General features: G+C 44.0%; 1 protein-coding gene across 1 annotated transcript in view; it reads right to left on the reverse strand.

The window, feature by feature from the left end:
• LOC105481272 (mucin 16, cell surface associated) overlaps positions 1 to 19,010 on the reverse strand; it is a 170,065-nt gene that overhangs the window by 85,792 nt on the left and 65,263 nt on the right. Inside the window, exons 8-14 of the mRNA XM_071086180.1 lie at positions 17,946 to 18,070; positions 17,797 to 17,864; positions 13,356 to 13,528; positions 8,372 to 8,407; positions 8,070 to 8,129; positions 3,397 to 3,524; positions 2,967 to 3,034 (exon numbers count right to left, since the gene is read on the reverse strand). Coding sequence (XP_070942281.1) covers positions 2,967 to 3,034; positions 3,397 to 3,524; positions 8,070 to 8,129; positions 8,372 to 8,407; positions 13,356 to 13,528; positions 17,797 to 17,864; positions 17,946 to 18,070 — 658 coding nt within the window. The remainder of the gene's footprint in view (positions 1 to 2,966; positions 3,035 to 3,396; positions 3,525 to 8,069; positions 8,130 to 8,371; positions 8,408 to 13,355; positions 13,529 to 17,796; positions 17,865 to 17,945; positions 18,071 to 19,010) is intronic.

The raw sequence follows: 19,010 nt of genomic DNA on the forward strand, positions 1-19,010 counted from the left end.
CCAGGTTCAATCCATTCTCCTGCTTCAGCCTCCTGAGTAGCTGGGACTGCAGGTACCCGCCACCACACCCAGCTAATTTTTGTATTTTTAGTAGAGATGGGTTTTCTCCATGTTTGCCAAGCTGATCTTGAACTACTGACCTCAGGTGATCCACCAGCCTCAGCCTCCCAAAGTGCTGGGATTACAGGCATGAGCCACGCACCCAGCCTGTTGTTTTGTTTTTTGGAGACAAGAGTCTCCTCTGTCATCCAGGCTGCAGTGCAGTGGTGTGACCTTGACTCACTGCAACCTTCATCTCCTAAGTTCAAGTGATTCTCATGCTTCAGTCTCCCGAGTAGCTGGAACTACAGCTGTCACACCACATCTGGCTAATTTTTGTAGTTTTAGTAGAGACAAGATTTTGCCATTTGGCCAGCCTGGTCTCAAACTCCTGGCCTCAAGCGACCCACCTGCCTCAGCCTCCCAAAGTGCTGGGATTACAAGTGTGAGCCACCATGCCCGGCCCTGATAAACCATTGTGAATTGAAAATATCATAGGTCAAAAATGCCCTGTAGCCAGGCGTGGTGGCTCATGCCTATAATCCCAGGATTTTGGGAGGCCAAAGTGGGAGGATTCCTTGAGCCCAGGAGTTCAAGGCCACCTGGGCAACATGGCAAGACCCTCCTCTCCACAAAAAAATTGAAAAAAAATAGCCAGGTATGGTGACACACACCTGTAGTCCCAGCTACTCAGGAGGCTGAGGTGGGAGGATCACTTGAGCCCAGGAATTCGAGGCTGCAGTGAGCTATGATCGCACCACTGCATTCCAGTCTGGGTGACAGAGCAAGACTTTGTCTTAAAAATAAAAATAAAAATAAAAATAAAAATTGACTATACCTAACCTACAGAACATGATAGCTTAGCCTATCCTACCTTAAACATGCTCTGAACCCTTACATTAGCCTACAGTTGGGCAAAATCACCTAACACAGAGCCTATTTTATTATAAACTGTTGAATATATCATATAATTTATTGAATATTGTACTGAAAGTGAATGACAGAATGGTTGCATGGGTGTTGAAGGTATGCTTTCTACTGAATGCATATTGCTATGGCATTATCACCAAGTTTGAAAAATCGTAAGTTGAATCATTGTAATTCATGGACTGATTATATATAGAATATATACTAGATATATATAGTAGTTATATGTATCCACATGTATACTATATATAATATATGTATATATGATATGTATTTATACTTACATACTTTTATATATTATATATTTATACATATTATATTATTATACATGATATATATTATATGTAACAAATATATGTTAGATTATAATATATGTTATATGTTAATGTCAGATATGTTATATACATCACATATATGTTATATACATCATATATAACATATAAGTTATACATATATGTTATATAGGTATATATTATAACTATATATAATGTGTATGTTATATGTGGTACATAATACATAACAAATATAATATATACATTATACATAACAATTATATAATATATAATTACAATATGTCATATATAACATACATTATATGTAACATAATGTATATTAAACTGATTTATAACAAAATGTTTGTTATGTAACATGTAATATATGTTATAACATATTATAGCATATATCATATGTTAATGTCAGATATGCTATATACATCACACACATATATGTTATATACATTATATAACATAAAAGTTATACATATGTTATATATGTATAGGTTATATTATATATAACAATACATAATGTATACATTATATGCTATATATAATTTATAACAACTATAATATATACATTATATATAACAATTATATAATATATAATTATATATCATATATAACATATACATTATATGTAACATAACATATGTAACATGTTATGTACATATATGTTATATGTAACATATGTATGTTATAGATACATGTACTATATATGTTATAACATAACATGTATACAATATAACAATATGTATAATATATACATTATACATAACATATGATGTATATGTATATAGCATATGCATATAAAATGTCTATAAATATGCGTTTATAAAATATGCCTCAATATGTATATGCACTATATGTCTATATATGTATTTTGTGTATATAATATGTCGGGAAACAGGGCACAGAAGATGTCAGGCACTTGCTCAGGGTCACAGAACTCAGTAAATGGCAGAGCTGGGTTGGTTTAGAACTGAGGTCTGCCTGAGTTCACCAATGCTCTTAGCCACTAGGGCACCCTGTCCCCGCTTCCCCCTGGGAAGGAAAGGAAGCTGGAGGTAGATGACTGATAAAATGGGACTCTTGGGAGAGACACACTTGGAGATTCTGTGAGAGACGTGTGAAAGGTGAGAATGCCAGGCAGGAAATGATATCAACCAACGTCTACCCTAAAAGACCTGCCCTTTCCAGCACTCAGGTACAGTGCCCTCGGCGCCTCTCAGTCTCCCTCAGAGCGGCCAGGCCCTCTGTGGCTGCATTCTGAGTCACTCAAGAGCTGACCTCCTGTGTGTAAGGGCTGAACGCCTTCCTTTCTTCCCCTCTTAGATTTTCTGGGAAAGTTCCTTTAGAGGGAAGTCAGTTTGGGGTTTTCCACATGTTGCAAGGGAGCAGAAGAGGCAGTGCCACCTAAGGGATAGGAGTTTGGATCTAGAACCTGAAGTGCTGGAGTTGCTTCGTGTGCCCTGGCACAAGCCACTTAACCTGGGCCTCAGTTTCCCCTTCTGCTCCTGTTTCATGAGACTGTTGCAAACATTGATGAGGCATTAAATATAAAGTATATAATGCCCCTTGGGTCTTAGGAATAGTTAGCTGCTGCTGGTGGTGGTGATGCTTAGTATCCATGGGCAATAGTTGTTCCAAGTATGAACAGAATCAAGGAGCCCAGAGACTAGGGTCATATTCACCTGTTGGGTTGTGTTTTCTTGGGGAGGGTCTCACCTGAGTGAGGCTAGTCTGCAGCCTGAATAGAGGAATTCCAGACTGCTATTCCTGAACAAGGGTTTGAGCTGCAAGGAAGGAGAGGGGAGGTGAGAAACAGAAACAACAGCTGTGGGAAGCCAGGAAGAGTGGGGCACTGGAGGGGTGGACCAGGCTGGAGTGATGTGGGTGGGACAGGATGAGGTGGGTGTGACTGAAATAAGTGGGCATAGCATGGAAAGGTGAGCGTGGCTGGCATCAGTAGGCGGGGAAGGGTGAGGTGGGCTTGGCTAAAATCAGTGGGTGGGGCAGGGAAAGGTGGCTCGGGTTGGATGAGGTGGCCATGGCTGGCATCAGTGGGAGAGGTAGTGTGAGGTGGGCGTGGTTTGTCTAAGTGGGCGGGGGAGGAGTAAGGTGGGCGGGGGAGGAGTAAGGTGGGCGGGGCTCTCACCAGACCCTGCAGGACTCTCTCTGTGGCGTTGAACTTCCTGGAACCAGGGTGCCGCATGTCCTCCACGTACTGCAGGTTGGTGATGGTGAAGTTGAGGGTGAATGGCACCATGAATGGGACTGTGGCTGCTGCAAGGAAGGAGAAAAGAAGACCACGCCTGAGTCAGATCTGAACTGACTCTAAGTCAATTTCTGAGGACCCAGACAGAGTGCTTGAAGCAAGAGTTTGAAGCAGACAGGTGGGTGCTTTAGTTTGGACGGATAACGGAAAGCCAGGTAAGGAGAAAAGTGGGATGTTGCTAAAATGCATTACCTGGGCCCAGAAGCAGGTTAGGGGACCAGGGTGGGTGTATTGGGTCAGAATGTGTGACTACTGGAAGCTGAGGTCTCAGACTCTGCCAGGTGCCCATACCCACCCTAACAAACTCTAGCTGAGAAGTTAAAAGAAAAAAGGACCGGGACAGTCTCATGCTTTGGGGAACAAGAAGGAAAAAAAGAGTCAACTCAATCCCATTGAACATTGAACAACAACAACAAAACATCAAACAGCAGTCCTTAAAGCAGACCTTCTCTCACCTGCTTTACTTGGCTACCCTTCCCCACCCAATCCCCAAACTCCCAGAACTTGCTCTTCCTTTAATAAAGAGGAGACCACACGCTAGACAGACATAGTTACCATGGTTACGGCCACACTAGTGAGTCAGATTTGTTTTCAAATCCCCTCTCTGCCCCTCACCAGCCAAGTGACCGTGGACATGTTACCTGTCCATACCTCAGTTTCTTCCACTGTAATACAATGGGCATAATGGGCCGGGCGCGGTGGCTCATGCCTGTAATCCCAGCACTTTGGGAGGCCAAGGCGGGCAGATCACTTGAGGTCAGGAATTCGAGACCAGCCTGGCCAAGACGGTGAAATTCCGTCTCTACTAAAAATACAAAAATTAGCCAGGCTTGGTGGCATGCACTTGTAATCCCGGCTACTCAGGAGGCTGAGGCAGGGGAATCACTTGAACCCGGGAGATGGAGGCTACATTGAGCTGAGATTATATCACTGCACTCCAGCCTGGGCTACAGAGAGAGACTGTCTCAAACCAAAAAAAAAAAAAAAAAAAAAAAAGGCGACGAGGGGCATAATGATATTTTGGAGGGAAATTAGGAAGGTTACATGACTGTTAAAAAGAGCACATCTCCAGGACATTACACTGAGTGGAAAAGAAGCCAGATCCAAAGGTGACATGTTGGACATTTCCGTTTAAATAACATACTCAAAATAAAATTGTAGAGAGGGAGATGGAGATGGAGAGCAGAATAGCAATGGTTACTCTATTCAATAGTATTGGGCTCGGTGGGCATGATTATGAAGGGTAGCATGAGGGGAATCTTTGGGGGAATGGAACAGTTCTGAATCTTGATGGTGGTGGTGATTATAGGGCTACGCCCATGTGATAAAAATTGCATAGGGCTACCCACACACACGCACACACACATGCATGGACACACACGTGCACATGCACACACACGTGCAAAGACTCACACATACGTGCACACATGCATACACACGCACGCACACATGCACATGTGCACACACATGCATGCACACACGCACACACACGCAGGCATGCACACATGCACACACGTGTGCACACACGTGCATGCACACACACAAGCTGATATACGCACACACAGGTAAAACCAGTAAAATGGATTTTAACAACGTCAATTTCCTGCTTTTGATATTGTATTAGAGTTATGTAAGATGTAGCCACTGGGGAGAAACTGGGTGAAGGGTACAGGGGAACGCTACACTATTTTCGCAACATCCCCTGAATTTATTTATTATTTATTTCAAAATGAAAAGTTATTTATTATTTATTTATATTATTTTATTATATTTATTATTTATTTCAAAATGAAAAGTTATTTATTATTTATATTATTTATTATTTATTTTATTATATTTATTATTTATTTCAAAATGAAAAGTTAAAAATAAAAAAATAGCACATGGTATGCCATATAGTAAGTGCTCAATAACTTGGTTGTCTTTTATTGCTAATTGTAATTGCTTGTTCCATTTCAGTCTTCCTCAATACACTGTAAACTTGGTGAGGGGAGGGACTGCATTTGACTTAATCAACATCTTATCCCCTCTGCCTAGCCCAGAATAGGGGCCTGATAAATATTTGTTAAACCAAATTCCCTGGTAGCCCCCGTGCTAGGTGTTCTTACGTAGAGTTGCATTTAACATTTGCAACCAATTTATGAAATATTATTGTCCCCACTTGGCAGGTGAGAAAACTGAGGTACTGAGAGGGGAAGTAAATTGCTCAAGGTCAACATGGCTGGAGAATGAGGAGGACCCTTCTGTTCTTGATGAGTTCGGTGCGGAGCGGGGATGACCATGACTGCTCCAGGCTTCCTCATGCCATCTTTCCCCAGCATTTCTCAGTTATATATATAGTTTCTATAACTATAGGTATAGAAATATCTATAGTTATATACAGAGAAACATACATATATAACTATATACAGTTACAGATATAGAAACTCTATCTATAACCATATGTATAACTATAACTATATAGAGAGACACTATATATGTAACTATGTGTTTTATATATGGTTACTATATGGTAACTATATATATGGTTATATATAACTATATATAGTTTATATATAGTTATGGCTATATAAATAGCTATATATAACATATATGTTACATTATAATCATAAATATATTTTTATATAACATAATATATAATATATATGTTATAACATATATCATCTAATCTATCTATCTATCTATCTATCTATCTATCTATCTATCTATCTATCTATCACCAAATAGAAACTTTTGAACTGGAAGATAAAGTAACTGCGATAAAAAGAATTCAATGGACGGGCAGAATGGAGCTGACAGAGAAAAGGCTTGGTGATTGTGAAAATATTCTATAAAAATTATTAAACCTGAAAGTTGGAGAGGAAAAAAAGGTTGACAAATAACAAAATGAACAGAACCTCAGGGTCTCTTGGGGCAACATCATTTCATTGGAGGTCCGAAGGGGAGAAAGAATCAGAGCAGAAAACAAAGTTGAAGATATAGTTTCAGATCATTTCCCAAATTTCTTGAAAAACAAACACTTTGAGACTCAAGAAGCTGAGAAAACTTTAAGCAGGATAAACTCAAAGAAAACCATGCCCAGACACATCGTAATCAAACTACTGAAAATTAATGATGGGCCGGGCGCGGTGGCTCAAGCCTGTAATCCCAGCACTTTGGGAGGCCGAGACGGGCGGATCACTAGGTCAGGAGATCGAGACCATCCTGGTGAACACGGTGAAACCCCGTCTCTACTAAAAAATACAAAAAACTAGCCGGGCGAGGCGGCGGGCGCCTGTAGTCCCAGCTACTCGGGAGGCTGAGGCAGGAGAATGGCGTAAACCCGGGGGGCGGAGCTTGCAGTGAGCTGAGATCCGGCCACTGCACTCCAGCCCGGGCGACAGAGCCAGACTCCGTCTCAAAAAAAAAAAAAAAAAAAAAAAAAAAAAAGAAAATTAATGATGAAGAACAAATTTCAAAAGCACCTAGAAAAAGTGACATCGTTGATCATGGAATGACTTGCTTTATAATACACATTACATACGTACAAGCCCAGAGGAGTTAGGCATGTCACATAAATGGTTGAATTGATTAGGGCAGAGCAGTGAGGAAGTGGAGAGTGAACATCCTGTCTACAGCATGTAAAAAGTTTGCAGTATTGTGACTCACAAAACAGGAGGCCGGAAGGAAGAATTTAAATTACAGGACACCAGGTTCTATCCAATAACTCCAGAATCACAAGGCAGGGTTAAGGGTTAGGAATGCCCAACTTCTATCTTTTTTTTTTTTTTTTTTTCTGAGATGGAGCCTAGCTCCATTGCCCAGGATGGAGTGCAGTGGCATGATCTTGGCCACTGAGAAAATTTCCAGATGAGGCAGGAAAATTGCATGAACCCAGGAGGTAGAGGTTCCAGTGAGCCAAGAGCGTGTCACTGCACTCCAGCATGGGTGACAGAGTGAGACTCCATCTCAAAAAAAAAAAAAAATTAAATAAAAAAAAAATAGAAAGTTGAGAATATACCAACCATAGCTGGCCTCCAGGAATCGCTAGTGCAAAACTCCTGAGGCTGGACAGAGGTTAGGGTGCTAGAATACCACTCAAGTACCTGGGATGGTCAAAATTTAGAGAGTGGGCCAGGAGTGGTGGCTCATGCCTATAATCCCAGCACTTTGGGAGGCCGAGGCAGGTGGATCACCTGAGGTCAGGAGTTTGAGACCAGCCTGGCCAACATGGTGAAACCCTGTCTCTACTAAAAATGCAAAAAATTAGCCAGGCGTGGTGGCGCATGCCTGTAATCCCAGCTACTTGGGAGGCTGAGGTAGGAGAATCACTTGAACCTGGGAGGCGAAGGTTGCAGTGAGCTGAGATCATGCCATTGCACTCCAGCCTAGGTGACAGAACAAGACTCCGTGTTAAAAAAAAAAAAAAAAAAAAAAAAAAAGAATAAAGAAAAGGAAAAAAGAAAAAAAATTAGAGAGTGAGAGGGAGAGTGGAACAGGCCGAGGCTGGGTGGTCAGCAGGGAACAGACCGCGCAGTGTTAAATTTCATAGAAGCCAGAGAGGAGCTTCCTACCTGTGGAGCTGGGGATGGAGGATGTGGAAATCCCTGGGGAGAATGTAGAAGTCACTGGAGCTGAGAAAAAAAGAACGTGGAAAAATGATTGGGTGTCTTTCTAAAGGCATGTGGCACAGGAACTGCTAATTGGTATTTGGGCTTCTATCTTGGTTCACACCAAGACCTTGATGGGTTAGGGGCTGCTCTGAGGCTGTGGCTGGGCCCGCAGGGAGGGGAATGATCAGTTTCTTTTCTGAGGAATGCACCTTGGGGAGGAAGGATCCCAAGGCCATTGGAATATCACAGCTTTGAATACTCACTGCTGGTGGCAGGGGTCTGGTACCGATGGTTATAACCTGCAGATAGGGAGGAAAGAGTAAAGAAGGACTATTATGATGGGTGAGAGGTAGGGGAGGGGAAGATGGTAGATCTAGAAATGGAAATCATGGGAAACTTTCATGATGACCCCATCTGGGCTATCCCTCAGCCAGCCAGAGGGAGGGAAAGGGTTTCCACCTTAGATGCGTGACTTCAGCTCACAAGAGAACCTCTATCGTCTCAGCCCAGAGTTGCCAAAGTTGAACAAGTCATGGACATTTCATTGAGAAGAGGTGGGGCCAGGATCTTTTGTGAATAAAGGATAATGGCTACATTTTATTTGGTACTTATTTTGTGCTTTGTCCTTTGACAATAATGGTGGAGATCATCACTATTATTATTCCTGAAATAAAAATATCATAATAGCTGTCCCTATTTATGGGGAATCTAGTATGCACCAGCAATAATAATAAATACATTACAAGGGTGGAAAGACACATGTATGGATGAGTGAGCTTTCTGATCTTATTTGTATTGTCTCTACCCATAAAGATAATTTAGTTTGATTCTTACTCTGTCAGCTTACCTCCTTTCACAAAATTTCATGATAGTACAATTTTTTTCCAGCTTTGTTTCTCTCTCTCTCTCTCTCTCTCTGTGTGTGTGTGTGTGTGTGTGTGTGTGTGTGTGATGTGGAACTGACAAAAATGTGATGGGTGAATAGAGTGGTGTTTTTAGGTAAAAGTATAGAGAGATGAGGGATAGAAATGGTTCATATGGAGCCGGGTGCGGTGGCTCATGCCTGTAATCCCAGCACTTTGGAAGACCTAGATAGGTGGATCACTTGAGGTCAGGAGTTCAAGACCATCCTGGCCAACATGGTGAAACCCCCTCTCCACTAAGAACACAAAAATTAGCGTGGCATGGCGGTGGGCGCCTGTAATCCCAGCTACTCAGGAGGCTGAGGCAGGAGAATCGCTTGAACCCAGGAGGCGGAGGTTGCAGTGAGCTGAGATCGTGCCATTGCACTCCAGCCTGTGCGACAGAGAGAGACCGTGTCTCAAAAAGAAAAGAAGAGAAGAGAAGAGAAAAAGAAAGAAAGAAGAAAGAAGGAAAGAAAGAGAAGGAAAGAGAAAGAAAAAGAAAGAGAGAGGGAGGGAGGGAGGGAGGGAGGGAGGGAGGGAGGGAGGAAGGAAGGAAGGAAGGAAGGACGGAAGGAAGGAAGGAAGGAAGGAAGGGTTAGTAAGGTTTGGAATACTGGAGAAAATTTGGCAAAACAGATGTGGTGGTAAAAACAAGAGACTTCAGGATGACAGGAGTGGCAGTACCATTGGAGCAAGAAAGGAATTGGGGATAAGAGAAGTTGCCATGAGTGTTTCTCTAGGTCATGGATTGCATCTCCTTTGAGGCTCTGTGAGAGATACAAGGAAAGACGGAACCCAGGACGGCCCTGTAATTCACATGGGTTGTTCCTGAATTATCTCATTTGATTATCGGAACAATCCCACATGGTATTTTTATTCCATTCTACAGAGAGGACATTAAAGTCTAGGGAGGTTACATGGCTTGTCCTGCATCCAACAAAACAGACATCTGTCTGTCATTCAATAGTACCACACTGTTAAGCTGTGCCCTAAATTAGTCATAATCCTATGGACACAGAACAGGATGTGTACTTGATACTACAATGAAATACTTTGTGTGTATTATCTCCTATGTCAAGGATAGAGGAGTATATATCCTCTATTTCAAATCAGATATAAAGGAAATCTCCAAGTGGATTCAGAGGGGAAATAACAAATTCAGCATTAGGTTAGATCATTAGCACAGAGGCCATTCATGCCTCATTCCTGTCCTAAGATTGGGGCTTGCTGTATTTGGACGATCCACAGTGACGTCTTGTAGTTAGGGGCCTGGAGTTTTCATGAGTCTTTCATGAGTATTGCGGGATTTTAGCAAGTGTGGTATGTTCTGAAACATGAATTAGATCCTCTTTGGCGCTCTGTGAATAGTGCAAAGAAAATTTAGACTTATTTTACATTTGCTGGTTTGACTGGTTTTCTTGAAACTTCTGAGACTGGGCCAAGCGGAACCCTATCATTTAGGTTATGAGGTTTTTATCTTATTTGATCTTCACAATAATCTTAGCTGACATTTTAAAAATTAAAAAAAAAAAAAATCCATTCCGAAAATAGGGGCAGGTGAGGTGGCTCCCACCTGTAATCCCAGCACTTTGGGAGGCTTTTGGGTGGGTCACTTGAGATCAGGAGTTTGAGACTAGCCTGGCCAACATGGTGAAACCCCATCTCTACAAAAATACAAAAATTAGCCAGGCGTGGTGGCGGTCGCCTGTAGTCCCAGCTACTTGAGAGGCTGAGGCAGGAGAATCACTTCAACCTGGGAGGCGGAGGCTGCAGTGAGATAAGATTGTACCACTGCACTCCAGACTGGGCGCCAGAGGGAGACTCCATTAAAAAGAAAGAAAAAAAAAAACCTGAACCCTTTGGGCAAGATTAGTGAGACATAGCACATATGGCTGGGCACGGTGGCTCACGCCTATAATCCCAGCACTTTGGGAGACTGAGGTGGGTGGATCACAGGAGGTCAGGAGTTCGAGACCAGCCTGGCCAACATGGTGAAACCCCATCTCTACAAAATTACAAAAATTAGCCAGGTGTGGTGGCGGGCGCCTGTAGTCCCAGCTTCTCGAGAGGCTGAGGTAGGAGAATCACTTGAACCCGGGATGTGGAGGCTGCAGTGAGCCAAGACCACCACTGCACTCCAGCTTGGGCACTAGAGGGAAACTCTATCAAAAATAAATAAATAAATAAATAAATAAGGACACTGAATCCTTTTGGCAGGATTAGAGGATTAGTAAGACATAACACATATGGGCAGGCACGGAGGCGCACGCCTGTAATCCCAGCACTTTGGGAGGCTGAGGCAGGTGGATCACCTGAGGCCAGGAGTTTGAGATCAGCCTGGCCAACATGGGGAAACCTCGTCTCTACTAAAAATACAAAAAATTAGCCGGGCGTGGTGGCGGGCGCCTGTAGTCCCAGCTACTCGAGAGGCTGAGGCAGGAGAATCGCATGAACCCGGGAGGCGGAGGCTACAGTGAGCTAAGATTGTACCGCTGCACTCCAGCCTGGGTGCCAGAGGGAGACTGTCAAAAAAAAAAAAAAAAAAAAAATAGGACATTGAATCCTTTGGGCAGGATTAGTGAGACATAACACATATAAGAAGTTCTGTAAATATTAGCTTTTACAGTCAATATTAGCTTTTATTGTAGGTGTTCTTGTTGGTGATGTTGCTAAGAGCATTGTTCCAGAAGCCTAGAGAGGCTGCAGGACTCTCCCAGGGCCACACGGTCAGCAGCACCAGGACTTGGGATTCACCAAAACACACACTGTTAACAGCTACTTTTAAGTCACTCTCAATGACTTGTAATGAAATACAAGGCAGGTTGTCATCCAGGTATAAAGAAAATGTCTAAGGTGGTATAGTGAGGACAGAGTTAATCAAACTTTAGCTCAAATTGTTGTATTAGAAGCTCCTTGATAGGCTTTTCCATCCTGAGATGTGTGGGCTTATTCATGCTGGGTCTGCAGCGATGCTTAGAAGTTAGGGTGGTGGCCAGGTGCGGTGGCTCGTGCCTGTAATCCCAGCATTATGGGAAGCTGAGGCGGGTGGATCACCTGAGGTCAGGAGTTCGAGACCAGCCTGACCAACATGGTGAAACCCTGTCTCTACTAAAAATACAAAAATTAGCCTGGATTGGTGGCGTGTGCCTGCAATCCCAGCTACTGGAGAGGCTGAGGCAGGAGGATTGCTTGGACCCAGGAGGCAGAGGTTGCAGTGAGCCAAGATCACACCACAAGACTCTGTCTTAAAAAATAAATAAATAAATAGATAAATAAATAAATAAATAAAAAAGGAGAAGAAGTTAGGGTGGCTAGATTTTAGAGTCAATTTGGGGTTTGAGTCCCAATTCTACTACTTAGCTATCAAAACTTGGGCAAACAGATTCCCTGCCCTGAGCCTTGTTTGTTTCTCTGGTATGTATATTTTACAGCCTGCTAAGACTTTGGTAAGGTTAGTAAAACATAATATACATACGAAGTTCAGTATCACAGGAATCCCTCAATAAATATTAACCTTTATCACAGGTGTTCCTGTTGGTATTGTTGCCAACAGCATTGTTGCAAAGGGCTTTATTGCTAAACACATTAGTCAGAGTTTTTTGGTTTGTTTTGCGAGTGGAGTGTATAGTTCCAGCTGACCTTTGGAGAAAGTAAAGGGCCACCAGCTGCTATAAAGAAGAGAAAGACGAAGATGAGTGACTGTATTGGGAACCTGTTGCCTGTTGGGGAAGAATTATGTCCAGTCACCACAATGAGCCTGGCTTTTCCCTTCCTTCCTTGATTCTGCATGCTCCCCGTGGGCCTCTGAATGGTCATGGGGATGAGAAGGCTGTGGAGGGAATCCTTATTTCCACTTGAAAGAAGCTTCCTCTTTTTTGAGACGGAGTCCTGCTCTGTTGCTAGGCTGGAGTGCAGTGGCGTGATCTTGGTTCACTGCAACCTCTGCCTCCCAGGTTCAAGCAGTTTTCCTGCCTCAGCCTACTGAATAGCTGGGATTACAGGCACACGCCACCACACCCAGCTAAATTTTGTATTTTGAGTAGACACGGAGTTTCACCATGTTGGCCAGGCTGGTCTTGATCTCTTGACCTTGTGATCTGCCCGCCTCGGCATCTCAAAGTGCTGACGTGAGCCAGCGTGAGCCACCGTGCCCGACTGAAAGCTTCTTTTTAAGTGTGTTGAGTGGAGAGAAAACAGACCCCACACACCCTGGAAATTCTAGGTTGGCCCAGAACTTTGAACATAGGTAGAGGACTTGTACTACAGGGAGACCCATTTGGGGAGCAGGAGGAGCCTCCCCAACTGTAGCCCAAGTTACTCACCATTGTCAATAGCTACTCACCGTTGACATAGAGGCTGTTCCTGTTAAGAGTGTAGGGTCCCAGCAGGGTGACACCGTGAGTCAACTGGCTCAGCTCCCAGTACAGCTGCTCTCTGTCCAGCTCATAGCTGGTGAGATCTGAGCGGTAGGTGCAGATGGCATCCACTCTGGTGCTTGTCCCATCCTTTTCAGCCCTAGGGAGGGACATGGGAATACAGACATACAGAGATACTTGACAGCTGGTACTCTGAACAGCTCCTTTCTCCAGTGGTGCCCCTTGGTGGTTTTTGTTGTTGTTGTTGTTATTTAGTTTTCCTTTCATAATCATAAACTTAACTCTGCAATCCAGCTAGGCGTGGAAGAATATAAGGAAAATATGAAACCCAAAGAACAGCAGTGAGAGCACAGAGATTACAGGATAGTGTGAGCAAATGGGGTGGAGGGTGCTCCTAAGCTAAGCTACAGAACGAATGGTCTGGCGGTGAAGATAATACACAAGTCAAATTGATTAGTCATCACAGTCCAAAATGGTGATCTTTTTGCTCGTCTTGACTTTTCTTTTTTTTTTTTTTTTTTTTGAGACAGAGTTTCACTCTTGTCGCCCAGGCTGGAGTGCAATGATGCAATCTTGGCTCACTGCAACCTCCACCTCGTGGGTTCAAGCGATTCTCCTGCCTCAGCCTCCAGAGTGACTGGGATTACAGGTGCCTACCACTGTGCCCGGCTAATTTTTGTATTTTTAGTAGAGATGGGGTTTTGCCATGTTGGCCAGGCTGGTCTTGAACCCCTGACTTCAGGTGATTGGCCCACCTTAGCCTCCCAAAGTGCTAGAATTCCAGGCAAAAGCCACCATGCCTCGCCTTAATTATACACTTTAAAATAACTAAAAAAGTGCCAGGTGCAGTGGCTCACACCTGTAATCCCAGCACTTTGGGAGGCCAAGGCAGGTGGATCACTTATGCTGAGGAGTTCGAGACCAGCCTGGCCAAAAAGTAGAGACCCTGTCTCTACTAAAAATACAAAAATTAGCCGGGTGTGGTGGTGGATGCCTATAGTCCCAGCTACTCAGGAGGCTGAGGTGAGGTGGGAGAATCACTTGAACCCAGGAGGCAGAGGTTGCGGTGAGCTGAGGTCACGCCACTACACCCCAGCCTGAGTGACAGAGCGAGATTCCATCTCAAAAATTAAAATTTAAATTTAAAAAATTACTGAAAAAAAAACTCCAGTACTTAATAGCACAGCAGGGTGACTATAGGCAATAATAATTTAATTGTGTTTTTAAAAATAACTAAAAAAGTATAACTGGATTGTTTGTAACACAAAGAATAGATGCTTGATGGGATGAATGCCCCACTCTCCCTGAAGTGATGGTCACACGTTGCATGCCTGCGTCAAAACATCTCATGTACCCCATAAATACCCACCTACTGTGTACCCACAAAAATTAAAAATTTAAAAAAATATATTATTAGTGTCAAATAGCTAGAAGGAGGATACTGAATAGTCTCAACACAACGAAGTGATCAATGTTTGAGATAATAGATGTGTTAATTACCTTGATCTGATCACTATATACCACAGGTATTAAGACTATAAATATGTACAATCAATATATACCAATTAAAAAGTAAAATAAAAGGTAAATCTACGCAACATTAAAAGAAAAAGATTTGCAAACAACGCCCCTTTTTTTAAATGGGTTTTTTTTGGTGGAGGGGGGGTGGAATATGGCTATTATACCTAAAAATATGTTCTCTATGTTAACATGTAGTAGATTTATTATTTTTAGTGAATGAATGAATACATATTTGTACTATTTCTTAGTTTTAATTTTTTTTATTTTTATTTATTTTTTTTTGAGCAAGGTCAGGCTCTGCTGCCCGGGCTGGAGTGCAGTGGTGCAATCTTGGCTCACTTTAATCTCTGCCTCCAGGCTCAAGCCATCCTCCCACCTCAGCCTCCCAAGTAGCTGGGATCACAGGCAGACGCCACCACACCCAGCTAAGTTTTGTATTTTTTGTAGAGACTGAGTCTCACTTGCTCGTCTGGGCTGGTCGCAAACTCCTGAGCTCAAGCCTTCTGCCTGCCTCAGCCTCCCAAAGTGCTGGGATTACAGGTGTGAGCCACTGTGCCTGGGCTAGTTTTAATTTTGAATACAGTAAATATTGTTATATAAGCCCAAAGGCTCTTTGGAGTTCTGAATACTTTTTTTTTTTTTTCAGACAGAGTATCACTCTGTCCCCCAGGCTGGAGTGCGGTGGCGTGATCTCAGCTCACTGTAACCTCCGCCCCTCCAGGTTCATGCAATTCTTGTGCCTCAGCCTCCCGAGTAGCTGGGATTACAGGCATGCGCCACCACGCCCAGCTAATTTTTGTATTTTTAGTAGAGACGGGGTTTCGCTGTGTTGACCAGGATGGTCTCGAACTCTTGACTTCAGGTTATCCACCTGCCTCAGCCTCCCAAAATGCTGGGATTACAGGCGTGAGCCACCACGCTCGGCTATGAATACTTTTTAAGAATGCAAAAGGAGGAGAGAATGGGATAATGCTGGCCAAAGGGTACAAAGTTTAAACCATAAGGTGAATAAGTTCTGAAGATCTAATGTATAGCATGATTACGAAGGTTAACAATGCTGTATTGTATACTTGAAATTAGCAGAGAGGATTGATCTTAAATTAAATCTTCTCAACACACACACATGCGCGCACAAATGGTAACTCTGGAGAGGTGCTGGATGTGCAAATTACCTGCATTCTGGTGACCACTTCACCAGGTTCACACATGTCCAGACATCTAGTTGTACACCTTACATATACACAATGTTTACATGTCAATGGTATGTCAACGAAGTGGAATGTAAAAGGTTGTTGAACCCAGTGAGCTTGAGAACTGCTGGTGTCAAGGTTACAAGTAAAGATTCTAGAACCAGAACCCTTGGGCTTAAAGCCAGGCTTCTCTTAAGCAAGGAACTTGATTATTCTGAGCTTCAGTTGTCTCATCCACAAGATGGGATAAAAATAATGTGGTTGTGAGGATAAAATAAATGAAAACACGTAAACCACTTAGATTGCTGGTGGCATGTCGTAAGAACAACGTTATGACATTCCCCGATCCTATGGAGAGATGGGGGCGGGTGGGGTCAGGGGAGCTCAGCTGAGGACAGTTTTGATTTCTTTTCGTGGGGCTATGTGAGTAGAAGACCCACCCCTCTGGCAGGGGGATCTGAGTTGACTGAATGGAGAACCTCACAGAGAGGCTGCAGGGTTGTAAGGTGTAAGGAAAGGGTCCTGAATCCACTGAGCCCAGAGAACACTGAGGGGACACAAGCAGAGAGGAAAAGACAGGTCATTAAAACCTAGATGATGTGTTGATAGGTGCAGCAAACCACCATGGCACATGCATACCTATGTAACAAACCAGCACGTTCTGCACATGTATCGTAGAACTTAAAGTAAAATTAAAAAAAAAAAAAGGCCGGGCGCGGTGGCTCAAGCCTGTAATCCCAGCACTTTGGGAGGCCGAGATGGGCGGATCACGAGGTCAGGAGATCGAGACCATCCTGGCTAACATGGTGAAACCCCGTCTCTACTAAGAAATACAAAAAATAGCCGGGCGAGGTGGCAGCGCCTGTAGTCCCAGCTACTCGGGAGGCTGAGGCCGGAGAATGGCGTGAACCCGGGAGGCGGAGCTTGCAGTGAGCTGAGATCCGGCCACTGCACTCCAGCCTGGGCTACAGAGCGAGACCCCGTCTCAAAAAAAAAAAAAAAAAAAAAAGATAATGGATTTTTCCCTTTGATTCAGTAAGACTGACTTTGGCAAAGTGCCTATCTCTTTCCATGGAGCAAACTGCAGAGCTGTGGTGTCCGGAGCTTGACCCTAATGTGGTAGAGATGGGCTGGGACCAGGAAGCTGTCAGGGATTCTGGGGATACCTTTGGCAAAGATGCTACACCAATTGCTGCTATGAGTCCTAATTAAATGAGCATTCACAATGGTCCAGGCACTCTGCTAAGTGATTAAGAGTAAGAGACTGTTGGGAGGCTGGGGCAGGAGAATCGCTTGAACCTGGGAGGCGGAGGTTGCTGTGAGCTAAGATCATGCCACTGTACTCCAGCCTGGGTGACAGAGTGAGACTCCATTTCAAAAAAAAACAGAGAGAAAAGAGCAAGGGACTGTTACTATCACCAATAGAATAAGAAACTGTTATTATCATCAAGAGTAAGAGAATGTTATCATCACCATTTTATAAATAATATGATTGAGGAACAGAGAGGCTGTGCGTCTTGCCCAGGGTCACACAGCTAGCAAATTGTAGAGCCGGTGTTCAAACCGAGGCACTTTGGGTCTATTATGCTATACTGCCTCTCAGCAAAAGCCCAAGTCGCTGTGGCTGCTGGGGGTGTGGGAGGCAAAGAAAGGACTGAATCGGGGTTGCTGTAGGTGCCATGAAGGGGGGTCTCACCCGAGCGAGGTCAGCCTGCAGCCAGCATAGAGGGAACCAATACTGCTGTTCTGGAACAAGGGCTCGAGCTGGGAAGGAATGAGAGAGAGATGAGGAGGAGGAGGGACCGAAACATTGGAGGAGTGGGCATTGGCTGGGGGGGCTCTCACCAGCTGCTGCAGGGCCCTCTCGGTGGCATTGAATATTTCAGAGCCCAGGCGCCCCATGTCCTTCGTGTACTGCAGGTTGGTGATGGTGAAGTTGACAGTCAAAGGCATCAACAAAGGCATGCCAGCTGCAGAAAGGGAGGGTAAGAAGAGACCAGTCCTAAGTCAGACCCTGGGCAGTGGGGCATGGGAGGAAAGCCTCCGAGGACACATTTTAACTCCAGCATCCAGCTGGGGTCCAGCCTGGGCCATCCTACTTGAAATACCTTATGTAGCAGTCACTGTCTGAGACCTTCCTATGTGGGGTGACCAGTGATTCCAGTTTGCTCGGGCTGTACGGGCTGAGACGGCCAGGCGCAGTGGCTCACGCCTGCAATCCCAGCACTTTGGGAGGCCAAGGGTGGATCATGAGGTCAAGAGATGGAGACCATCCTGGCCAACATGGTGAAACCCTGTCTCTACTGAAAATACAAAAATTAGCTGGGTGTGGTGGCGCACACCTTGTAGTCCCAGCTACTCAGGAGGCTGAGGCAGGAGAATCCCTTGAACAGGGAGGCGGGGGTTGCAGTGAGCCAAGATTTCGCCACTGCACTCCAGCTTGGTGACAGAGTGGGATTCCGTCTCAAAAAAATAAAAAAAGAAAAGAAAAGAAAAGAAAAGTGAGACAGGGCTGGGTGCAGGGACTTATGCCTGTGATCCCAGCACTTTGAGTGGCCAAGGACGGTGGATCACCTGAGGTCAGGAGTTCGAGAGCAGCCTACCCAACATAGTGAAACCCTGTCTCTACTAAAAATACAAAAAATTAGCCAGGCATGGTGGTGTGCACCTGTAGTCCCAGCTACTCAGGAGTCTGATGCAGGAGAATTGCTTGAACCCAGGAGACAGAGGTTCAGAGGTTGCAGTGAGCCAAGATTGCACCACTGCACTAGGGAAAATGGGGAATGGGAAATTATTCCTTCAGTACTGTTTGGGGTGACAAAAAAAAAAGTTTTGAAAATAGATATTGGTGAGGGTTGCACAACAATGTGAATGTATTAGTACTGCTGAATTGTACATTTAAAATGTTTA

The sequence above is a fragment of the Macaca nemestrina genome, chromosome 20 (genome assembly GCF_043159975.1).
Source record: "Macaca nemestrina isolate mMacNem1 chromosome 20, mMacNem.hap1, whole genome shotgun sequence".
In the NCBI taxonomy this organism is placed as follows: Eukaryota; Metazoa; Chordata; class Mammalia; order Primates; family Cercopithecidae; genus Macaca; species Macaca nemestrina.